Genomic DNA, 19914 nt, shown 5'->3' with positions numbered 1-19914 from the left:
AAGAATACACCAAACATAAAGCAAGAATAAGAAAAGAGACAAGAGTCTTGAGTCAGATGCATCTCGGTAAAATGTGGGAAATCTCAGGGCAGGGGAAAGGTCGGCACCCCAAAAGGCACCAGGCCCAAATGGCTTTCCAGGCAAGGTCATAAAATTTTTAAACAGCATAGCTTATATCTTTTCAGGCCCTTTTCTATGCGCAATGATGTAGAAGTAGGGAAGGAATTAATTTGGAGGGAAAGTATGTTAGAGATTTTCACCCCGGTGAAGGAAATATTTTTCTTTGCCATCTCTGCTTTGAAGAGCACCTGGCTTCTTTCTCTTCTTCTAGGCAAGGAATTCCAGTAACAGATTCCCCCCACTGTATTGAGAGTTTTCTCTCTAGATATGGCCCGGGGTAAATGCTGTATCTAGCTGCTCAGGCCAACCGGCAGTGTCCCCAGTCACTCATTCATTCAGTCACTCAGCACGTTTATTGAGCCCCTACTGTATTCTGGGCACCGTGCCACGAAGGACAGGCCTGCAGGTGGGAGGTAAGGTGGGTATGGGGCTTTGTCTCCAAGAAAGCTCAGTGTAAGGTGATTTCTGAAGGATGAACCGAGTTCACCAGGCTGCGGTGGATGTTGCAGGGAGGGCAGGATGAGCCAGCTAGGAGGCCCCTGTATACAAAAGCAGTGCCTGGAAGCCAGCTTCGGGTGTTCCAGGTCTCTTCTGGGAAAATTGTTCTCCTAATTTCTCCAGTGACCAAGTCCTTTACCTGTTTGTGGTAGGTTCCTTAGCCCTATTTAATTTCTCTCAAGCTGCCCCTGTTTGCGGAAAATCTTTCAGAAATCCGTTAATTCAACAATTGAGCACTTACTGTGTACCTGATACTAGATATGAAGGAAACGAATGGACAGGAGTCACTGCTGTGGTGGACTTTACCTTCCATTGGGGAAGACAGAGCAAATACAATACAATGTAAAATATATGACATGAGCAGGGAATAAGCCCCAAGAGGAAAAGTTAAACAAGATAGGAAAATAGGAAACATTAGGGGGAGTGTTAACATTTTAAATTGGGTAGCTAAGGCCGGGCTCCCTGAGAAGGCAACATTTGAACAAAACCTGCAGGAGGCGAGGGAGCCACACAATTTGTGGGGGAAGAGCTTACACAGGCAGTGGGACAGTGAGTGCAAAGGCCCTGAGGTGGGATTATGCCTGGTACGTTGAACTGCAAGGAGGCCAGTGTGGTTAGAGTGATGTGAGGAGGGGGGAGAGGAGTAGAGGGTGAGGTCAGGGACGTAATGGGGGCCAGATCCTGTAGGGCATTGCAGGCTGTGGTGAGGTGGGAGCCACTAGAATGTTCTAAGTCAAGAAAGACTCAGAAGAATGATCTGAGTCAACCTAGATCTGACTAGGTTGTAACAGAAACATCCTGACCGTTCCTCGGTTTCTGACCAGCTGTGTGCTGAAGCTGCTACGGATGGATCTTTGTTCTCAAGCTTCTTCTGATCTGTTGGAGTGGTTTTCACCCAGGGGACGGGGGACACTGGGCTGGGAGTGTGTGAGGAGCGAAGGACCGACGGCAGGCAGGGTAGATGGGGAAGTGCTGTGGACATGCCCAGCTCCCACCTGCACAGAGACAAGACAGTGAGTCACGGAACCCTCCAGACCTCTCTCGTCTATAAAAACGGGTGAATTCCACTTGTTTTGCAGATGCTGGGCAGGGCTGCCACCAGGGTTCAGAGAGTGTGCAGAAAGCCTCACTGCCACCCTCACCCTCAACGTGTCTCCTCTAAACCCTCTGGCCAAGCCTCGGTTTGGCTCCTGGTGGCAGCTGGAGCTGCATCCCTGGCTCCGACTGGGCGCATCGGGAGGGCCCCTGGATCCAGTGGCAAGCGCTGGCGTCTACTTAGGATCCCAGACCACAGCATTCCCAAGAGCCTGGAGAGGGCCTGGCTGAGTTCTGGCTCTATCAGTGTCCTTGGAGAGGAGCACGGGAAACGCTCCCCACCTCCCCGGCCAGGAGGGCAAAGGATGGAAGCACCATGGCAGAAGCTCTCTGCCCACGTGGCCCCAGTTGTCCAGAAGACGCCTTCCCTGGGGCAGACCGACAGGCTCTGTCTCAGCCCCTCCTCTCTCCACCCCTCTCTGTGGGAGCCGGGGAGGATCTGTGGCCTCTGGGAGTCCGCTTCTTCATCTGTAACATGCTTGGCTGAGGATCCACCAGGAGTGTGGGTTAAAGGCCGTAGCGGGTGAATGGCACTCTCAGCTCACGTGTTTCTCTTGGGCAAAAGTCTCTCCGAGCCTCGCTCTTCCTATCTCTGAGTGGACGCAAACGCGCCCCGGGATTGCTGCGGACTATGGCAGTTCTGTTTCGTAGACTGTGAAGTACTGCTTAGTCTTCACGAAGGTACCCCGGAGACGGGGGGTCATTGGTTTGAGGCAGGGGTCAGCAAATCTCCTAAGACCGTCGGGAGGTCGCGGTGGCAGCGCAGGGAGCGCGCACTTTCCCGAGGGGAACTGTGATTGCTCAGCGGAAAGACCATACCGTATTTCTCCAACAATACCGTGTTTCCCCAAGGCAAGTCCCCTACTTTATCTGGGGCTCAACGGGAGACGCAGCGGCCCGTACTGGCTTGGAGCTGGGGGGGGGTGCGGGGCAGGTCTGGCCAGGACGGCCCCACGGCGCCGCCCCCACGTGGGCCGCACTTCGGGGCGATCTCAGGGCCTGCCGCCGGTCCCGAGGCCCGTCCCCCGGCCCTCACGCTGGGGGCCGGCTCTGGAAGCGGACCCCCGCGGACGCCGCTGGCGCACGGCGAGGGCTGCGGCGCGGGGAGGCGCCGAGGCGAGCGGCGGGCGGCCAGCCGGGGGCGCGCGGAGCTGGGCCGCCGGGGGCGGGGCCGGGCGGGCGGGGCGCGTGACGCGCGGCGCGGGCCAATGGGGCGCGCGCCCGGGGCCGAGCCTCCTGCGAGCCTTCGCGGCGCCCGCGGCGTCACGTGAGCCGCGGGGAGTGAGCGCCGGAGAGCGCGGCCACTGCTCCGCCGCAGCGACCCGCGGGCCAGGGGGCGAGCGAGCGAGCGCAGGACCCGCGGCTCGGCCCGCGGCCGCCGCCGGACCGGGAGCCGGGCCGCCGTCCCCAGCCCAGCCCGCGGGCCTCAGGACCGCCGGGGCCCGGCCGCCGGCCGGGCGTGCGCCAAGTTCAGGTGGGAGAGGCGCGGCGAGGCCGGACGCCGTGTGGACTCGGCCCCGGGCGCCCCGGGGGCCGGCCGGCTTCTGGGCGCGTGGCCGGGCGCCCGCGCCGCTGTCCCAGGCTCCGCGCGAGTGTCCGAGGAAATGTCGGAGGGGTGGGGTGAGCCCCCGCCAGGGGTCGGACAAGCCCGTGGGAGAGTGACCCCAGTTGCCCATCGGCACTTTCACGCGCAGGTCTGGGCCGCCGCCTCGCCGGGCCCGCGTGTCCGTGTCCGCCTTGCGGGCCGGCCCTCCCATATGGTGGGCGCCCGGCGGGGCCTGGCGAGAGGAGCGGGCCGGCGAACGCGCGGCCGGCCCGGGGCCGGGGGAGGGGAGAGAGGGGCCTGTGCGGAGGGGTTACTGTCGGTCACCGTAGCCGCGGCCTCGGGGGAGGGGGGCGCGGGCCGAGGGCATGGTGCCCAGCGGGCAGCGCTCCAGGCCTCTACCGAGGGTCTGAGCGGCTGCCGGCGCCTTCCTTTCCCACGCACGTTCCCGCACACACGCGCGGGCGCCCACGCCGGTCCCACGCGCGAGTACGTCGCGGACAGCCTCCCGCACAGCCACCCCGGCCGCCGCGCACCACGCCCCGCACACGCAGTCACACGACAGGAACTCACACCCCTGCGCGCACACCCGCGCTGTTCACACGTCTCGCACTCCGACCCCCACGCAGTGCCCTGGCCCCCTCGACTGAACATAAGCAGAACGATGGCCGAGGGGTGGCGGCGGGGCAGGGGAGAGGCCACCTCGCCCGCCTTGGCCGTCTGATTCTCTTTTCCCTTCCCACTGTCGTGTTCCCCATGGAACTTCCCCTCCCCCCGTCCCCCCAGGGCACAGAAGGGCTGTTTTCTCCCCCGATTTCCGGGTGGTGACAAAAATCCCCAAATGCCTGGTTCGTGGAGAGCCCCCGCCGCCCTACAGGTGTGAGCACGCTGGGGCTCGGCGACTTTGGGGCCTGTGGGCAGTGCGGGGAGCGGAGACTCTTATTTTGAAGAGCGGCCCCCGCCCGCCACCCCCGTGATTTGCACGCTGACCCAATGGCAAGCCCTTGGCCGGCGCTCGGCTTGTTATCAATTACATGTTGTTCCTGCAGCCGCTGTGTTCCCGGGAGGATAAACAGCAGGCCTGGCCGGGCCGGGGGAGGGGGCGGAGTCCGGCTGCCGTGCGGGGACGGTGCCCGGAACAGCGAGTCCCCTCCCCCTGCACGCAGCCTGCGCCTCCGGCCGTGCCACGTGCTGCTGTGTTTCAGGGGCCGGAGCGGCTCCCGCCCTGGTGCGCCAGTCTCTAACGCCAGCGCCCCGGGCAGTACCAGACCCGCTTCTGGGCTCTAAGTGCCGCCGCCCCGGCCGCTGAGCCCTGCATTAAGACCGTGCTGCCTGACCGACCGTTTTACTCCTGATCTCATCTTCGCAGCCCCCGCCCCGCCCCCCCCCCCCCCGGTCCCCCGCAACCCCGTTAGGAAATTGTGCCAGGTCCTGCTTTAGCCTCTGAGGTACAGCGCTGGACTGAACAGTCAGAACAGCTTATATTCTGGCGGGGAGGTAGACGGAAAATAAGGTACACAAACACGTAACCAAGATAGTTTCCCCACAGGGGCAACTGCTAGGAAGAATTAACGTGGGGTGATGTAACAGAGGGTGGTCAGGGGAGGCCCCCACAAGGCGTGCCTTCTGAGCTGAGATCTGAAGGCGTTCTGCATGGAGTGCTGGGGAAGAGGGACCCACAGAGAGGAAAGGCCAGGGCGGTGGCCTGAGGCCCAGGAAGCTGGTGAGCTTGGTGGACAGCGGGTGTGGAATGGAGCAGGTGGAGGTGAGGTCTGGAGAGATGGGCAGGGTCCAGGTGCCGGGCTCCTGGGGGAGCCTGGGTCACGTTTCCTTGGGAAGCTATTGGCGGTTTCCTCCCAGCGCCCCCTGCTGTGCCAACTTATTTCCCCCACTTGTTTTATATCATTTCATCTGGGAATATCTCAGTTAATCTCTCTAAAAGGTACGGCCTCCTTTAAAAAGAATGTACCAACCGCAGTGCCATCATCACACTTAAAAATATTAACAGTAATTCATTAATATCATGGAATATTCAGTTGGTGATCACATTTCAGGGGAGACTTTTAAGTGGACAGGACATGGCCCCTTCTGCCCCTTACTACCAGTCATGGCCTGTTCCCCAGTTCAGAGAGGCTGGAGTCCCCCTGATTCCTGAACATCGCGGCAGGGGGGCAGAGAGACCACATGTTCACACCTTTGGAGGCCCATCCTAACGGTGTGTACTGACCAGTGCCTGCGTGTGTGTCAGCCCCGTCGTAGTGCTCGTTGGACTCTTATAACAACCTGGGAACTGGGTGCTGTTGGCAGCATCCCCAGCCAGCAGACCAAGACACAGACACAGAGAGGTTGTGCTACTTGCCTGAGGTCGCCCAGCTGATAAGTTGCAGAGGCAGGAGCAGAATCCCTTACTCAGAGGGTGGGTGACAGGTGGGGGAGGTCTAGGGCTGAGTGTGAGTTCTGCCTGGCCTCATTGCCCTTCACAATTATCTGGCACTTTGCTACCTTCTCAGCACCTGATTTAGTGAGTAGTTCATATTTAAAAACTCCCAATATTAAATCCTTAGCTTAGTGTTTAAAACCAAAAAGCCAAATATCCTGGCAGAACTGCCCCAGATGCAGACTAGCTGAGGGCATGCACCTTGCCTTAGTGTCCTGGAGCTCTGAGCTCCCTGGGTGAGTGGGGAACTGAAGTCAGAGGTCCTGGGGGGGCCTCAGCAGGACAGAGGCTTAGAGATCACTGAGGCGTGGAACAGATGGGGAAACTGAAATTTGGGGAGAGCAAAGGTTACAGCCCAGGGTTACAGCTGATGATGACCCTGGCCCTGGGAGGTCTCTGCCTGTGGCTGGGCCTGTTGACCATTGGGCAGTGCTGGGTCCCAGGCCCAAGAGTAGTCCTCGAGACAGAGCATGGGGATGGGTGCAGGGGTAATGCCAGGCAGCAGGAGTCTCTGGCTTCAAATGCAGAACATTCTCCTTTCCTGACCTCAGCACCCTGCTGTAGTTGCTGGGTGGGGACAAAGGTCCACAGGGATGGCCCCGTCACAGCTGGACACTGTTGACTCTCCTTGGACACCGGACCTAGCATGGCCTTCAGAGGACACAGCTCTTTCTCTTGTCTCTGTTGACATTCTCTGAGCCCCTCCTGGGCACCAGCTGCCACTTTGGGAGCTGGGGACACAGCGGAGCCCCAACAGCCCAGCCTGCCTTCATGGAGCACCTGGTCTAGTGGGGAGATGGGAGTGAGCTGGGCCTTCCCAGGTGGTGAGTGCTCCAGGGGTGCAGGCCAAGGAGTCTTATCTCCAGTCCCACTAGGTGGTTGTGACATCAGATGAGGTGACAGCCATGCATGTGCCTAGGCTGGCCCCACTTCTGCATGAGTTATCACTGTGGGGTGGGGCCTGTCCGCCCAGGTGGCCGTCCCTGCCTCTCTCATTTCACAGAAGAGGCGGCTGAGGCTAAGAGGCTGGAGTGTGAATGAGCTGCCCCCCCTTTCTGCCCCCCATCCCGCAGGAGGGCAGGCACCTATGGGTTTTTAATTTTTTGCCACAAACTTAGCTTGCCAAATTGAAATACAGGCTTCCCGGTTAAATTTGAATGTCAGATAGAACAGTTTTTTAGTATGAGCACGTCCAATATTTGGGACATACTTTTGTTAAAATTTGTTTGTTTTTTAAAATCTGAAATTCATATTTAACTGGGCGGCCTGTATTTTTATTGCCAATCTGGCAACCCTACCCAAGCCGTAACAACGTGGAGGTCAGAGGGTGAATGGCTGGTCTCCTACCCCCTCCAGTGACTCAACAGGAATGAAGTAGAGGTCAGGAGCCCTTGGAGATGCAGCGACTTTGATCAACTGGAGGGCGTCCCCCGAGTTTGGCCATTCCGGGGTACAGAGAGCCTCCTCACATACACACTTTCTCACTCACACTCAGTCGTTCACAGAACCATGCATGTTCTTTCCCAGAATCATTCTGGAAAATCTGTTTGAAATGAAAGTGCCCTGGGTTGTGCAATGGGCTTGGAGAGGGCTCTTTTGCAAACAGGTGGTGCAATTTCGGAAAACACTGTTGCAGACAGAGTGCTCCCTTGGGGTGGGATGGAGGCAAGATCCAGGCATTTGGCCATGGGAGGCTGTGGGCCGGCAGCGGAGAGGGCGCCACAGGCCCACGGGGTGGCAGGTGAGCACGCTGTCCTGCTGACCAGGCTCCCTCTTTCTTCTCCTCAGCCACCACCGGCACGGCCAGGCCAGCATGGTGGACCACTTGCTTCCAGTGGACGAGACATTCTCGGCACTGAAATGCCCGGCTGGTTATCTGGGCAGTAGGCTGGCCGGTGGCCGAGCGTACCACATGCTGCCCTCACCCCTCTCAGAGGACGACAGCGACGCCTCCAGCCTCTGCTCCTGCGCCAGCCCTGACTCGCAAGTCCTCTGCTCCTGCTACAGCGGTGGCCCGAGCCCCGAAGGCCAGGACAGCGTCTTGGACTTTCTGCTGTCCCAGGCCACGCTGGGTGGTGGTGGCAGCATTGGGGCCAGCAGCGGCCCCGCGGCCTGGGGGGCCTGCTGGAGGGCTCCGGCGCCTGTGAAGGGGGAGCATTTCTGCTTCTCTGAGTTTCCTGTGGGCGACCCCGATGATGTTCCGAGGCCCTTTCAGCCCACCCTGGAGGAGATTGAAGAGTTTCTGGAGGAGAACATGGAGCCGCGGGTCAAGGAGGCCCCAGAGAGCAACAGCAAGGACTTGGAGGCCTGTGGCCAGCTCTCGGCCGGGCCGCACAGGAGCCACCTCCATCCTGGGCCTGGGAGAGAGCGCTGTGCTGCCCCACCAGGTGGTGCTGGGGCGGGTGGCAGCCAGGGCCCAGGTGGGGGGCCGGCACCTGACGGCCCCATCCCTGTGCTGCTGCAGATCCAGCCTGTGCAGGTGAAGCAGGAATCGGGCACGGAGCCCGCCTCCCCTGGGCAGGCCCCGGAGAGTGTCAAGGTGGCCCAGTTCCTGGTCAACATCCAGGGGCAGACCTTCGCGCTCGTGCCCCAGGTAGTGCCCTCCTCCAACTTGAACCTGCCCTCCAAGTTCGTGCGCATCGCCCCCGTGCCCATCGCCGCCAAGCCTATTGGGTCGGGAGCCCTGGGGCCTGGCCCCGCTGGCCTCCTCATGGGCCAGAAGTTCCCTAAGAACCCAGCAGCAGAACTCATCAAAATGCACAAATGTACTTTCCCCGGCTGCAGCAAGATGTACACCAAAAGCAGCCACCTCAAGGCCCACCTGCGCCGGCACACGGGCGAGAAGCCCTTCGCCTGCACCTGGCCGGGCTGCGGCTGGAGGTCAGTATGACGGGTGGCGGGCCGGGCGGCGCAGGAGGCCGCTGGTCTCTGCTGCCCTGGGTGTGCGGCCCAGGCCACGTTCTCTGCCATTAGACGAGGCTGATTAGGAAGGGGAGAGGGGGCCAGCAGGGGGCAGGGCCAGAGCTGGCACGGCTGCCCAGAGGTTTCCTTGTCCCTCCTGATCACTAAAGCCAGAAACCAACTGGTCTCCAGTTTCCTAATGACCGGGTAAGGTTTGCTGCGCCGTGCTGAGAGAGGGCTGCAGAAGGGCTCTCAGAGCAGGAACGAGGACAGCTGAGGGATGGAGCGCGGGCGGCGTGCCCCCTCCCTCCACGCCTCAGAGCAGCCCCACGGTAAGTACCGACTCCCATCTTACAGCTGAGCAAACAGGCTCAGACCGGTTGAGTCACTTGCCCAAGGTCACACCACTTAGTAAATGGCATTTGAACCCAGGGGTCGGATCAGAGAGGTCATATCCTGCAAAAGGCTGCTTACCCAGCCGGAGAGACTAACTTTTTTATAGACGTCCTTGGACACATGGGCTGGGCTCCCAGTGGGGACCTGGAGGTGTGTTTGCAAAGCCACAGGCTGGGGTGCTGATGCACAGGTGGGGGACTGCTTCCCAGCTCTCCACTCTGTGTGGCACAGTGGGGGAAACTAGCTCTCAAAGGGTCTTGGCCAGGTTACCCAGCCCTGGGCAGCAGAGCTGGATGGGGACCCCGTGGATCCCCGCCGACCCCAGGTGCTGCTCACTGTCTTCAGGAGGGTGTGTCTACCTTTTCCGGAAGCTCAGGCAGCAGGCCAGGAGCCCAGTCCCCCCGGGCTGCCGTGGCCAGCTCTTCCCAGTCTAGGCCGACCACTCTGTAGGAGTGTCTGGCCTGCCTGGGAGGGTGCCGTGTGCTCCTGGCACATTCCCCCTCTGTGTGTGTGAGCGTGTGTGAGAGAGCAACGTGGCACGCCTGTCCATGTGCAGAAGCGGACCTTGCGCCTGTAGCTGTGTGTACACAAGTGTATGCATCCTGCTTTCTTCAAGTGTCTCTGTGTGCTGTGTGCTGCGTGACCATGCGTGTTTGTACACATGCACGTTGCGTGTGTTTGTGCTCCTTGTGTGTGTGTGGATGTGCCTGTGGGTGTGGCACGTGGGGAGCAGTTTGCAGCTTTTGTTTTCCTGACCAGACTCTCATCTGAGAACTGTGAGACTTGGCCCGGGGGGCGGTGCTAGCTGCCGGTGTCCTGGCTGGCTGACGCTGGGGCGTGGATGGAAGCTGTGACTGAATGTTAGATGTGACACTGGTGGCCCCTTTCTGTGGGGCGCTGAGCTGGCCAGAGAAGGGACATTTCCCAAACAGCGTCTGGGTTATGGAGGCCTTTCTTGAGTGAGGGCGCCACTTCTCCCATCACCTCACTACCCTGAGGGCGTCCTTTAGATCTACAGGGCCTTGTGAGAGTCGGTGCTCCAGCCACACAGTGCTGAGTGTCAGTGCCAGGGCCGGCCACCTCTCTGAGGCTCCTGTCACAGTTTGCTGTGTGGGCCCCTGGGCGACAGGCACACTTGCAGGGCAGCTTATGGGGCCTGATGCAGTGGTGGGTGGTCAGAGCTTGGGGGGCCAACGAGGCAGAAGGGAGGAGCATGGTGACACCTTGGGTGGGGGGCAGCTGGCGGCAGGGGTCAGGAGCCCCAGCCCTTGTCTGCCTCCAACTTGCTGTGTGCCCTGGGGTGGTTCCCCCTGGCCGAGCCTCAGTTTCCTCATCTAAGTGGAGGGTCTGCTCCCTGCCTCTCCCCACCAGGGCCAGGCTTGCAGGCGTGGTCAGCAGCGGCCCCTCCTCGTCGGTGTACTGTCACCCTCAGACAAGGTCAGAGTCTGAGAAGGGACCGGCAAGGTGTTTTGCCCTGCCTCGTTGCAGGCAGTGCCCCATCTCAGAGGTGCCCCCAGACTCGCAGGGACTCCTCTTGGATGGATTCTCCTTGGTGGGGGCAGGGCTGCGGAGAGACTGGGGAGCCTGCTGGGCAGAGCATAGGTCTGGCTCTTGTGATGGGCTCACCTCCCCTGGCGCAGTCCCCTGGCCACTGCTGACAGTTGGCGAGTGGCCCCTCCAATCAAGGTGAGGCTGGGTGGGGCCACAGGGAGGAAGGGTGTGGTCCTTGGTCAAGGCTGCCCACTTGACCCACTCCCCCCTGAGGAGGGGACCTGCTTTCTTCCCAGCTGTCCCAGAGAACAGATGGGACCCTCAGCCCACAGTGTATCTTAGGGAGGCAGATCTCAGTCCCTGACACAGTGGCCTCAGGAGGTAGTGAGTTCCCCATGGCAGGAGGTGTACAAGCAAGAGTGGGGTTTGTGGAGAGGATTCAGCTCTGCCACTGAGCTCTGTCACTGGTCTTCTTGCCCAGGACGCACTTGGCAGGGGAAGGCAGGGTGAGGTCACTATGGAGCCAGCCCGGGAGCCATCGCTGCCCTCAGCCACTCCTAGGGCTTCCAAAGGGCCTCCCCCGTTTCTCCCAAGGTCCCCTCAAGTAGGGTCTGGCCTTTGTGGGCTCATACGTGGCAGAGGCACCATCTGACTGGGAGCCGAGGATGCCTGCCTCTCGGGAGGGCTGTTTCTCTGAGGATGTGGGAGTCCCTGGTTGGCCTAGAGGGGTCCTGTGCCCATGAAGATGTACACATGATACGTGTGTCCCTTAAACGTGGCCATAGCCTTCAACCGAGGGTTAGAGGCTGGTGGGAGCTCTGGCACCTCAGGTGGGGGCACAGGCTGGGCTTTGGGGCAGCTCCGCCTGGACAGGACAGGGGAGGTAGTGATGATGACTATGACATGTCATAATTACTGACCACGTGCTGCATACTAGGCACTATTCTAAGGTTCTCAGAGGTGGATCCCCTCAGCACAGCCCGCACTTGCTTGCATGCATTCTGCCATGGGGAATTCATTGCTTCGTAAGGCTACTGTAGCTGTTAGGTGTACTCTGGTCCACTTAAATTCCTGTCCAAGTTTCTCATTCTGGCCCACAGACCTGCACGATCTGCTTGCCGGCCTGCCCTCTGTGCCCTCTGCCTGCAGCCCTTCCCCACGATGGCGGCTGTGGTGGGTCTTGCGATGCTCTCGGCTCTGTTCTGCACACATCACGTGCATGAACGACACTCCATAAAGTGTGGGCACCAATCTGCATTTTACAGAGGGAAACTGAGGCCTAGATAGTTCAAGTCACATGCCCACAGGGCCAGAGCTAGTGAGTGTGGCCCTGCGTGCACCCTGAGCGGGTGCCTCAGCCCCGCTCTGACCCACCAATGGTCTCCTGCCCGGAGACGCCTGCAGCCACCTGGCTGGCCTCTCCCTCCTCCCTGTCCCTGTGCGCCTGGTGTCTTCTCGCCCCACGAGTCCATCAGCTGTGTCAGGCATTACACGTATGGGCTGGGGAGAAGAGTTAACAACAGCAACACCGGTACCAGCCGCTCCTAACACGGCTGGGTGCGCTGTGGGCACTCCAGGCAGAGTGACCCAGTTACCATCCTCATAAGTCCATGAGGTCGGCACCAGGATGTTGTCCCCATTTTACAGAGGAGGAAATTGAGGCACAGAGCAGCTAAGTAAGTTCTTGATGGTCACACAGCTGGTAAGTGGCAGAGCCAGGAGTTCAGCCCAGGCTGCCTGCCCCCCCCCCCCCCCACCGTCACACTCGGGACCTCTCTGCGGCCCCCTCTGCACACTTCCAGTGGGGGTGGTCTGCTTGAGTGGTGGGAGGACCTCTGTTTCCACCTGTGGCTGGGCCTGGTCTTTGGGGTGGCACCCTGCACGCTCGCCTGCCTCCCCGTATGGGAGGTTCACCAGTCCCAAGGGCACCTCTCTTCTTCCTGGAGGCCCTGGTGTCTAGTTTGCTTTTCCTCCTACCGGGTCAGTTGTGGCCCTGGTGCCATGTCCCTTGTCCGACCCTGTGCACCTTTGTGTAATGAACGGTGTCCCCCAAGGTTGACACTTGCCCAGGTAACCAACCCCACTTCCTTCTGCTTTTGGTCCTGAACCCAGTATTCCCTGTCCCTTCCCCTGTTGTGACATGGCTCGGCACCTTGACGGGCTGAGACCAGACTTTCTCTGCCCGATCTAACCGTCTGGGAAGTGACTGTTTGCCTGCCTTCCTAGAAGTTTCCTTGCTTCGCTCTCGGACACAGGCCTTCTTTGTTCCCTGCAGCAGAACGTCCTGTTCCGGAATGGCCAAGCCGTTCCGTCCAGAAGGAACCCCCTCCTGCCACAGCTACTATGAATATTAATAACTTGCAGCAGCCTGTGTGGCAGGTACTGTTATCATCCACAGTGGACACAGGAGGCCCAGAAAAGGGAGTCACAGGTCTGAGGCCACAGAGCCAGGAGGAGGCGGGGGCAGGATTCAAACCCAGTGGTCCGGCTGCTGGCCTGCTTTCTGGGCCCCTGCGTCACTGCTGCCCCTATTTGATGAGGCGTTGTCTGACTCCATCCTCGCAGTGAGCAGAGCCCGCAAGTGTTGTTGGGCAGGTTGTGTACTGGGCAACTCTAGGGCGTGCCATGCCCATTGCAGTCCTTAAGACTTGACTATTTATGATAGTGGCTTTCTTGCTGATGGAAGGAGTGCCTTTGCCCCACGGTGCTGTGTGTGCCAGGGGTAGTGCAGATGCCACAGGTCCCAGGAGAGTCCCCTGGACCTTGTGCTTCCTGTCCTGTACCTTGGCCACATGGATCGTGGTGCTGACTCACAGCTCAGGCCCATGCCGCGCTCCTTGCAGGTAGTAAGAGCTCCCAGTTGTTGAACGGGTGACATGTGCCAGGCACTGCACTAAAGGCTCGCTGCCTTTTACAGTCCTCCCAGTCCTCTGAGGTAGCTCTTTCATTCTCCCTGTCTCCACGTGGGGAAACGGAGGCTCAGAGAGCTTGGTGGCTTGTGTAGGTTGCTGAGTTAGGAGGTGGCAGAGCTCACTGCCTGCAGGGCTGCATCTTAGCCCCCTGGCCGCCTGCCCCTGCGGTCCCCGGGCCTCTTCGGTGGCTGCTCTTTGGGAGAAAGTGGGTGAGGGTGTGAGGTCGGGGTCTTCTGAGAGCTCGTTTCCCAGGGCTGGGCCTCTCGGGTCACCAGACACTGCATTGGAGGAGCCGGTGGAGACAGCTTGTTCTCAGGTCTGGCTCTCCCTGGGCTGCTTGTCCTTCTCAGGGTGTCCCTGTGACGAGAGGGCTGCTATGGCCCTGTGTTACCGCCTTTGGCCTCTGAGACAAGTTCCAGAAGGCTGGCAGGGGTCCCTAGGTCTTCACTGGATGAGTGAGGAAAGTCATGCAGGGTGATTTGTGAGTTTGCTCAGGACCACTCAGGGCTCCCGGTGGGCTGGGGACCTGAGCCGATCCTGCGGTCTCGCCTCTGTGTGACCCCGGCAAGCCCCTTGGCCTCTTTGAGCCCTTGCTGTGGTCTAGTCAGTCTGTTGGGGCTGATTCTGGCTCCCTGGCCAGGAAGGTGCCAGGTGACCCCGGTGCTTGGTGCCCGGGAAGACTTGGGTGTCACTGGTGGCATTGTTTCTGTAGCTTTCTGCTTGCCTCTGGCCTGGGAAGGCTCACCTGCTTAGCAGCTGTGTGCCCCGTGCCTGCTGGGGGCAGGTGGCCCAGGCCTGGGAACACGGGGCCAGGCCCTGGCTGTCGGGGCGCACTGATGTCTCTTCCTCACCAGCACCAGCAGCACACACCACCCAGCCTGGCTCTGTGGAGGAGCCAGGCCTGCTGTGGGCACCAGGGCAGGCAGGACCCTGTGCTCTGACCCCAGCTGCTCTGTCTTGCCGGTGGCTCTCTGCCAGCCCCTCTTTCCTCTGAGCCTCAGTTTCATCATCTGGCAGATGGCTCAGTGGGCTTCTTTTCTTCTGAAGATGTGCTGAGAGCACTGCTCTGGGTGTGCGGTAGAGTGCCAGCCCCCAGTGCAGAAACCTGGCCGCTGTCAGGTGGCAGGGCGCTGGGCACTGTCCTCTCCGCCTCCAGGCCAGGCTCCTCGTCTGGCGCTCAGGCCCTCCTGCGCCGTCTGAGCCTTCCCCAGGGCTGCTTCTGCTTCTTGGCAGGCTGTGGGTCAAGACCTCCACCCACAGGGTCAGACCAGAGGGGGGGCCACCACCCCTACCCATCGGCTGGGGTGGGGTACGTGTTCCGGGGGCCCCCCTAACCTGCCTCTTGCTGTGTGGCCCCAGGTCCATGCGTGTGCATGTGCATATGTTCACTGATGTGCACATATGTGTCTGTGAGTGCATGCACATGTCTATGCAGTGCACCATAGTTGTGACGGGTACGTGTGGTGTGTGTGTGCGTGTATGTACACACGTGTGTGCATGGCATGTGCACGTGTGTGCGTGCGTGCACTTGGACTTGAGAGGACTGCCCGTGTGGCAGCTCCTCATCCTCCTGTGGGTGCTTGCTGTATCCACTCTTGCACGTAAATGCACTTACTGGGCACCTACTGTGCACCAGGCACTGGGCTGGTCGTGAGGGGGGATCACAGGGAACCAGACAGATGGGTCTTTTCTCATGGAGCTGATTGTCTAGTGGCACAAACTGACGTTCATCAAAAAGCTGAAAACTAATTAAAAATTGCAACAACAGAGGCAGGGGCCAGGAAAGAGAGGTGCGTAGTGCTGTGGGAGCCTAGAATGGGATGCAGTCGTGGAGGGCTTTCCTGAGGAAGTGACATTTGAGCTGAGCTCTAAGCTGAGCTCTGGGTAGGAAGGGAGCAAGGAGAAGAGGGTAGGGAAGAGCATTCCAGATAGAAGGAACAGTATGTGCAAATGTCCTGTGGTGGGAGGGCCTAAGGACAGGGCACTGTAAGTAGAGCACAGAGGAGTCTGCATGTGAGAGGAGTGGGGTCTCATTGCCAGGACCAGGGTCATGGGGTGGGAGTGCCTCAGATCTCTGAAGTCAGTGACAGCAGTCTGAGCCCGGGGCCCGGCTCAGGTCCTTCAGCTCTCCCATTATCAGCTGCTCCTTCCCAGTGGCCTCTGGGCCGGGGGAGCACTTCCTCCCAGGCAGGCCAAGGCCAAGAAAGGAAGATGTCAGGGAACCATCGAAACTCTTAGAAGTACCTCACAGGGGTGCAGTTTTGTTTGGGGACATCTTAGGGGGCCCCGCTTTCAGGAAAGCACAGTCCAGGAGTGCGGTGGGCTCAAGTCTGAGGCCCGCGCCTCCACTGTGATGGCGGCCAGAGCGGGGAGCCAGGACCTGCCTGCCGTGCTGGGGAGACAGCTCTCCGGCCTCGGCTCCCCTCTGGATGGGCTCCCCGTGCAGACCTTCACGGGAGCTCCAAGGTCTGGGGCGCAGCTGCAGTCAGGGCAGGGGCCCGTGTCCACGGGGTGCTCTGGTGGTCTTGACAGCACTGAGAAGATTCACCAGCCGCTCTCTCAGCCCCGCCGTGCGGCACGTGCCTTTCATTTGCGGTTCTTGCCGTCCTAGGGTTGGCGGGGCCCCGGGCGCGGGGGACACGTCCTTTGGTGTGTGAAGAACGGCGGGGCCTCGCTGACCGCCGTGTCCCGCAGGTTCTCCCGCTCGGACGAGCTGTCGCGGCACCGGCGCTCGCACTCGGGCGTGAAGCCCTACCAGTGCCCCGTGTGCGAGAAGAAGTTCGCGCGGAGCGACCACCTCTCCAAGCACGTCAAGGTGCACCGCTTCCCCCGGGGCCGCTCGGGGCGCGCCGGGAACTGAGCGCCCCGCCCGCCCGCCCCGTGCTTCTGTAGCAATAATTTATTTGCCTCCTTCAGAGGACGTGACGATGTCACCAAGCCACCTTCTGAAGCCCGGGGAGCAGGAAGACAGGGCCTTGCCTGGGAGGCGTGGATGCAGAGCCCCCACCCGCTGCCTGTCCCGGGAAGACCCGGAGCGCCGGCGCCCCGGGGCTGGGGAGGCCGGCGCACTGCCTCGCTGCCTTCTTGCCTTGCCTTCGCGGCAGCGGCTGCTGGGGCCTGGCTCTTCTCCCACTGGGCTCCCCACCTGGGCCAAGGCCAGCACTTTATTGCTCGGAAAGAAGAAATGTGTGGTTTTGAAATGTCAGTTCCCAGAGGGAGCCATGCTGGGAAGAAGGAAGTAGGCCAGAAGTCTAGGGCTGCACCGTGATGGGAGGGTGGCCCTGTCCACGATGCCTGGGTGGGCCTGACTGCCCAAAGGTGTGGCTGGGTGGTCAGGGGCCGCGGGACCTGGCCTCCCGGTGGGTGCAAAATTGGAGTGAAAAGCCCCTTTTCTTGGGGGGCTGGCAGTGCATGTGCTCAAGTTGAAATGTGCTGGGCAGAGCGACAGATGCAGGCTAGCCCAGAGCGTCTGCACACAGCGTGGCCCATCCCTCATCCTACTTCCAAACAAATCCAGACACCAGCCTCCAGGTCACCTTCGGGGGAGGGGAGAGCAGGCTGCGTTGCGTGTAGAAGAACTAGATAGAACCTCCCAGTCCTGATTTAGAAATGCATTCCTTATTTTGTCTAGAAATTAATATCAAATGAACTAGCTTGTTTTGACAGGTTTATTTCACATCCTATGAATGTATGTAAATAAACTGTACATAGGTACATCAACATGAAATATCTTTTAATAACATACCAACATTTGTGTAAATTTGAAATTAAAAATCTATAAAGCTGGTGTACATATGTTACAATTATATATATTTTCTTTGGTCCTTCATAAAAATATATTTACTTTGCCAATAAAAAGAAAAAAGAACTCAATAACTTGATGGCATTCATTGTGCTGTTTTCCTCTGCTCTGCCAGGAAATGCAGGTGGTTCTGGGGGCTGAGTCTCTGTGTCTGCATTTGCAGCATTCATGGGGCCTTGGTTTGTACCCAGAGGGATACAAAGGCCCCCTTGGGGTCCAGCCTCTGGTCCAGGGGTGCAGGGTGCCCACACAGCCAGCTTCTGGGTTTCTGCTCATTCCTGTTTCCCAGAGGGCTCCCCCTCCTCTCTACACAAACCACATCCAAGCCCTATCCCAGTGTCACCTATGGGAAGCCCCCGCTTCCCACCCGGCCAGGCCCGCCCTGCAGGGATCACTTCTCTGGTTGACTGTTGAAGCCCTGGCTTGGCACTTCCTGCCCTCTGTGCAGTCCATCAAGCATCTATTGTGCACCCACTGCATGCACTGCATGCTGGGAGAGCAGATCGTCTCCCCTCGTGGACACCCCCTAGGAAATGGCGTGTTATTCCCCACCTGCACAGGCGATTGTGAATGGCGGAGGTGAGACTTGGAGAGGCCAGTGTATGGCCGCTGCCTCCATCCGCCCCAGCTGCTCTCAGCTCTGGGGACACAAGTCCTCCCGAACTGCCCCGGATGCTTGGGCTCTCCCCCCTGCACTTGCACAGGGGAGGTCTGGACCCATCCACGTGTCCTGAATGGGCTGGGAGCTGGGGGCAGTGGGTACCAGAAAGCAAGGAGGGGCTGTGAGCTAACCAGGGGCTCAACAAGGTGGCCAGACTCAGGCAGGGAGGCCAGACTTGGCAGCCACCTCGACGGGGCTGACCTGGTTCTCCTGTCCCCGTGCAGTGAGAGGGGAGGACCTTCCAGAGGTGGTCTTTCCCCAGGAGCCTGAGGCATGTCGGGGCGAGCATTTCTCAGGGACACCCTTGGAGATCTGGAGGCAGCTGGTGACGCACCCATGGATTTCCAGCGGAGACATGTCTAAGCGAGGTGTGTGTGCGAGTGTGTGTGTGTGCTCGTGTGTGGAGAGAGAGACGTGCATCTCCCAGGTGAAGGCCATTGTTCTCGCTGACTTGGGAACTGTCCTCTACGGCCATCTGTCCTGTTTGGTGGGAGCTGGCAGACATGGAGCTTCCTTGTGTGCCTAGCACACAGCATGGGTAATTGGAGAATGCACAGTCCTTCCTGACCAGCCCTGGTCTTGGGGAAGGGACTCAGCCCTGTGACTTCTGCCCTTTGCCCCTGACTGGATGTACCTTCTGTGGCCAAACATGCTCTGGGGAAGTGAGGCATTGATTTCCAGGCACGTTGACGTAGTCTTTCCTCAGCCATAAACAAGCAATGTAGCCCAGATAAAAGGGACACTGGAGGTCAGGAGGTCACACTAGAGGAGGAATAAACCTGTGAGCACGTGTACCTGCAGTGCAGGCACCAACCCAGGACATTGCTCCCCTCATCTCAGCGCGTGTCCCCAACTGCCCACTGCCTCTGAGGCCGCAGCACCCCGCTGACCTGTCTGGCCGAGGTAGGCTGGCCATGTGTGGGGGTGGTCTCAGTTGTCACGCTAGGTCAGAGCTTCCAGACTCCTCGCCTGATGCAAAGTGTGTTGGCACCTTGTCCTGCACTTGTCCTGTATGGGCAGCACAGCTCAGGGCTCTGCTTCCTGGATGTCTCTGCTGAGAGACCTGGGGTCTCTCAGGAGGCTGTGGGGGCAGCACAGTCAAGTGAGCAGGGGCATGGGGGGAGGGGCGTGCAGTGAAGACGACTCCCTCTTGATCCTCAAGAGGATCCAGCTCCACCCCTCTGGGCGCGTTTCTTAAACCTCTCTGGATTTCAGTTTCTTCCCCCTGCGCAAAGGACATGCGAGTCCCCAGGGGGCCGCCTGGTGGTAAATGGTAAGTGAGAGAGCCCATGCGACTTTGAACAACAGCAAGGACCCTTTTCCGGGCGTGAGTCTGTTTCCCAGCCACGTGGAGAGCCTGGGGACACAGGGCCTCCGTTCTGCTGCAGCCAGTGCCAGCGCCACCACGCGGGACCCTTGCAAGCAGTCCTGTTGAGGCAGCTGCCTTGTCCCCTGCCCCTGGGAGACCCCCATGCCACCAACTTTGTCACCCTTTGGGACTTCTGTGGCTGGATGAGGAGTGTGAGTCTTGGCCCGAAAGCTGAGGAAGCAGATGGAGACCTAAGCCAATGTGCCCACAGTTGTTTGTAAGGGGAGGAATCTGGAAGGTTGCAGGACGGAAATCTAGCTGTAACAACTCCCTGGCCAATACCTCGCCCCCAAGGCACGCAGAAGGAGGGAAGTACCATTTGCTGAGAGCTGGACCAGGCAGGGTATGGGTTAGGCTGCCACAACAAAGAAGCCCCCAAGCACTGTGGCGTACACGAGGGAGGGGTTTATTTTTCTCTGTTTAAACAGTCTGAAAGTAAGCAGTCCGGGCTGACACGGCGGCTCCAGCGTGGGGCACCCAGGCTCCTCTCCCATTGCCCTCCAGGCCTGAGGGTCCTGGGCCAGCCCGTGGAAAGCAGGCGAGGGGCCGTGTGTTCCCTCTGTCCGCGCAGGGGCGCCGGCTGGGATTTGCATGAGCCGTCCATTCACGTTCCATTGGCCAGAACCTAGTCACACAGCCTCATCTGCTGCAAGGAAAGCTGGAAAATGCAGCCTTCAGCTGGAGGTTCT

At 59.8% G+C, this 19914-nt stretch overlaps 1 protein-coding gene across 2 annotated transcripts; it reads left to right on the top strand.

Moving 5' to 3' along the window:
• Positions 1 to 3051: 3051 nt before the first annotated feature.
• On the top strand, positions 3052 to 17269 carry KLF15 (KLF transcription factor 15). 2 transcript variants are annotated; one of them, XM_087431600.1, is made up of 4 exons: positions 3052 to 3187; positions 7482 to 8573; positions 16088 to 16208; positions 16310 to 17269. In XM_087431600.1, exons 2-4 carry the CDS (start codon positions 7507 to 7509, stop codon positions 16316 to 16318), a joined length of 1197 nt encoding a protein of 398 aa, XP_087287726.1. In that variant the 5' UTR covers positions 3052 to 3187; positions 7482 to 7506; the 3' UTR covers positions 16319 to 17269. The 2 variants fall into 2 exon arrangements, with proteins under 2 accessions (XP_087287726.1, XP_087287725.1); XM_087431599.1 differs by having other exon boundaries at positions 16088 to 17269.
• The last annotated feature ends 2645 nt before the right edge of the window (positions 17270 to 19914 follow it).

The sequence above is a fragment of the Ceratotherium simum genome, chromosome 5 (assembly GCF_057802395.1).
Source record: "Ceratotherium simum simum isolate JZ-2026a chromosome 5, ASM5780239v1, whole genome shotgun sequence".
Taxonomy (NCBI): domain Eukaryota; kingdom Metazoa; phylum Chordata; class Mammalia; order Perissodactyla; family Rhinocerotidae; genus Ceratotherium; species Ceratotherium simum.
This window is presented reverse-complemented; position numbering and strand designations above follow the sequence as displayed.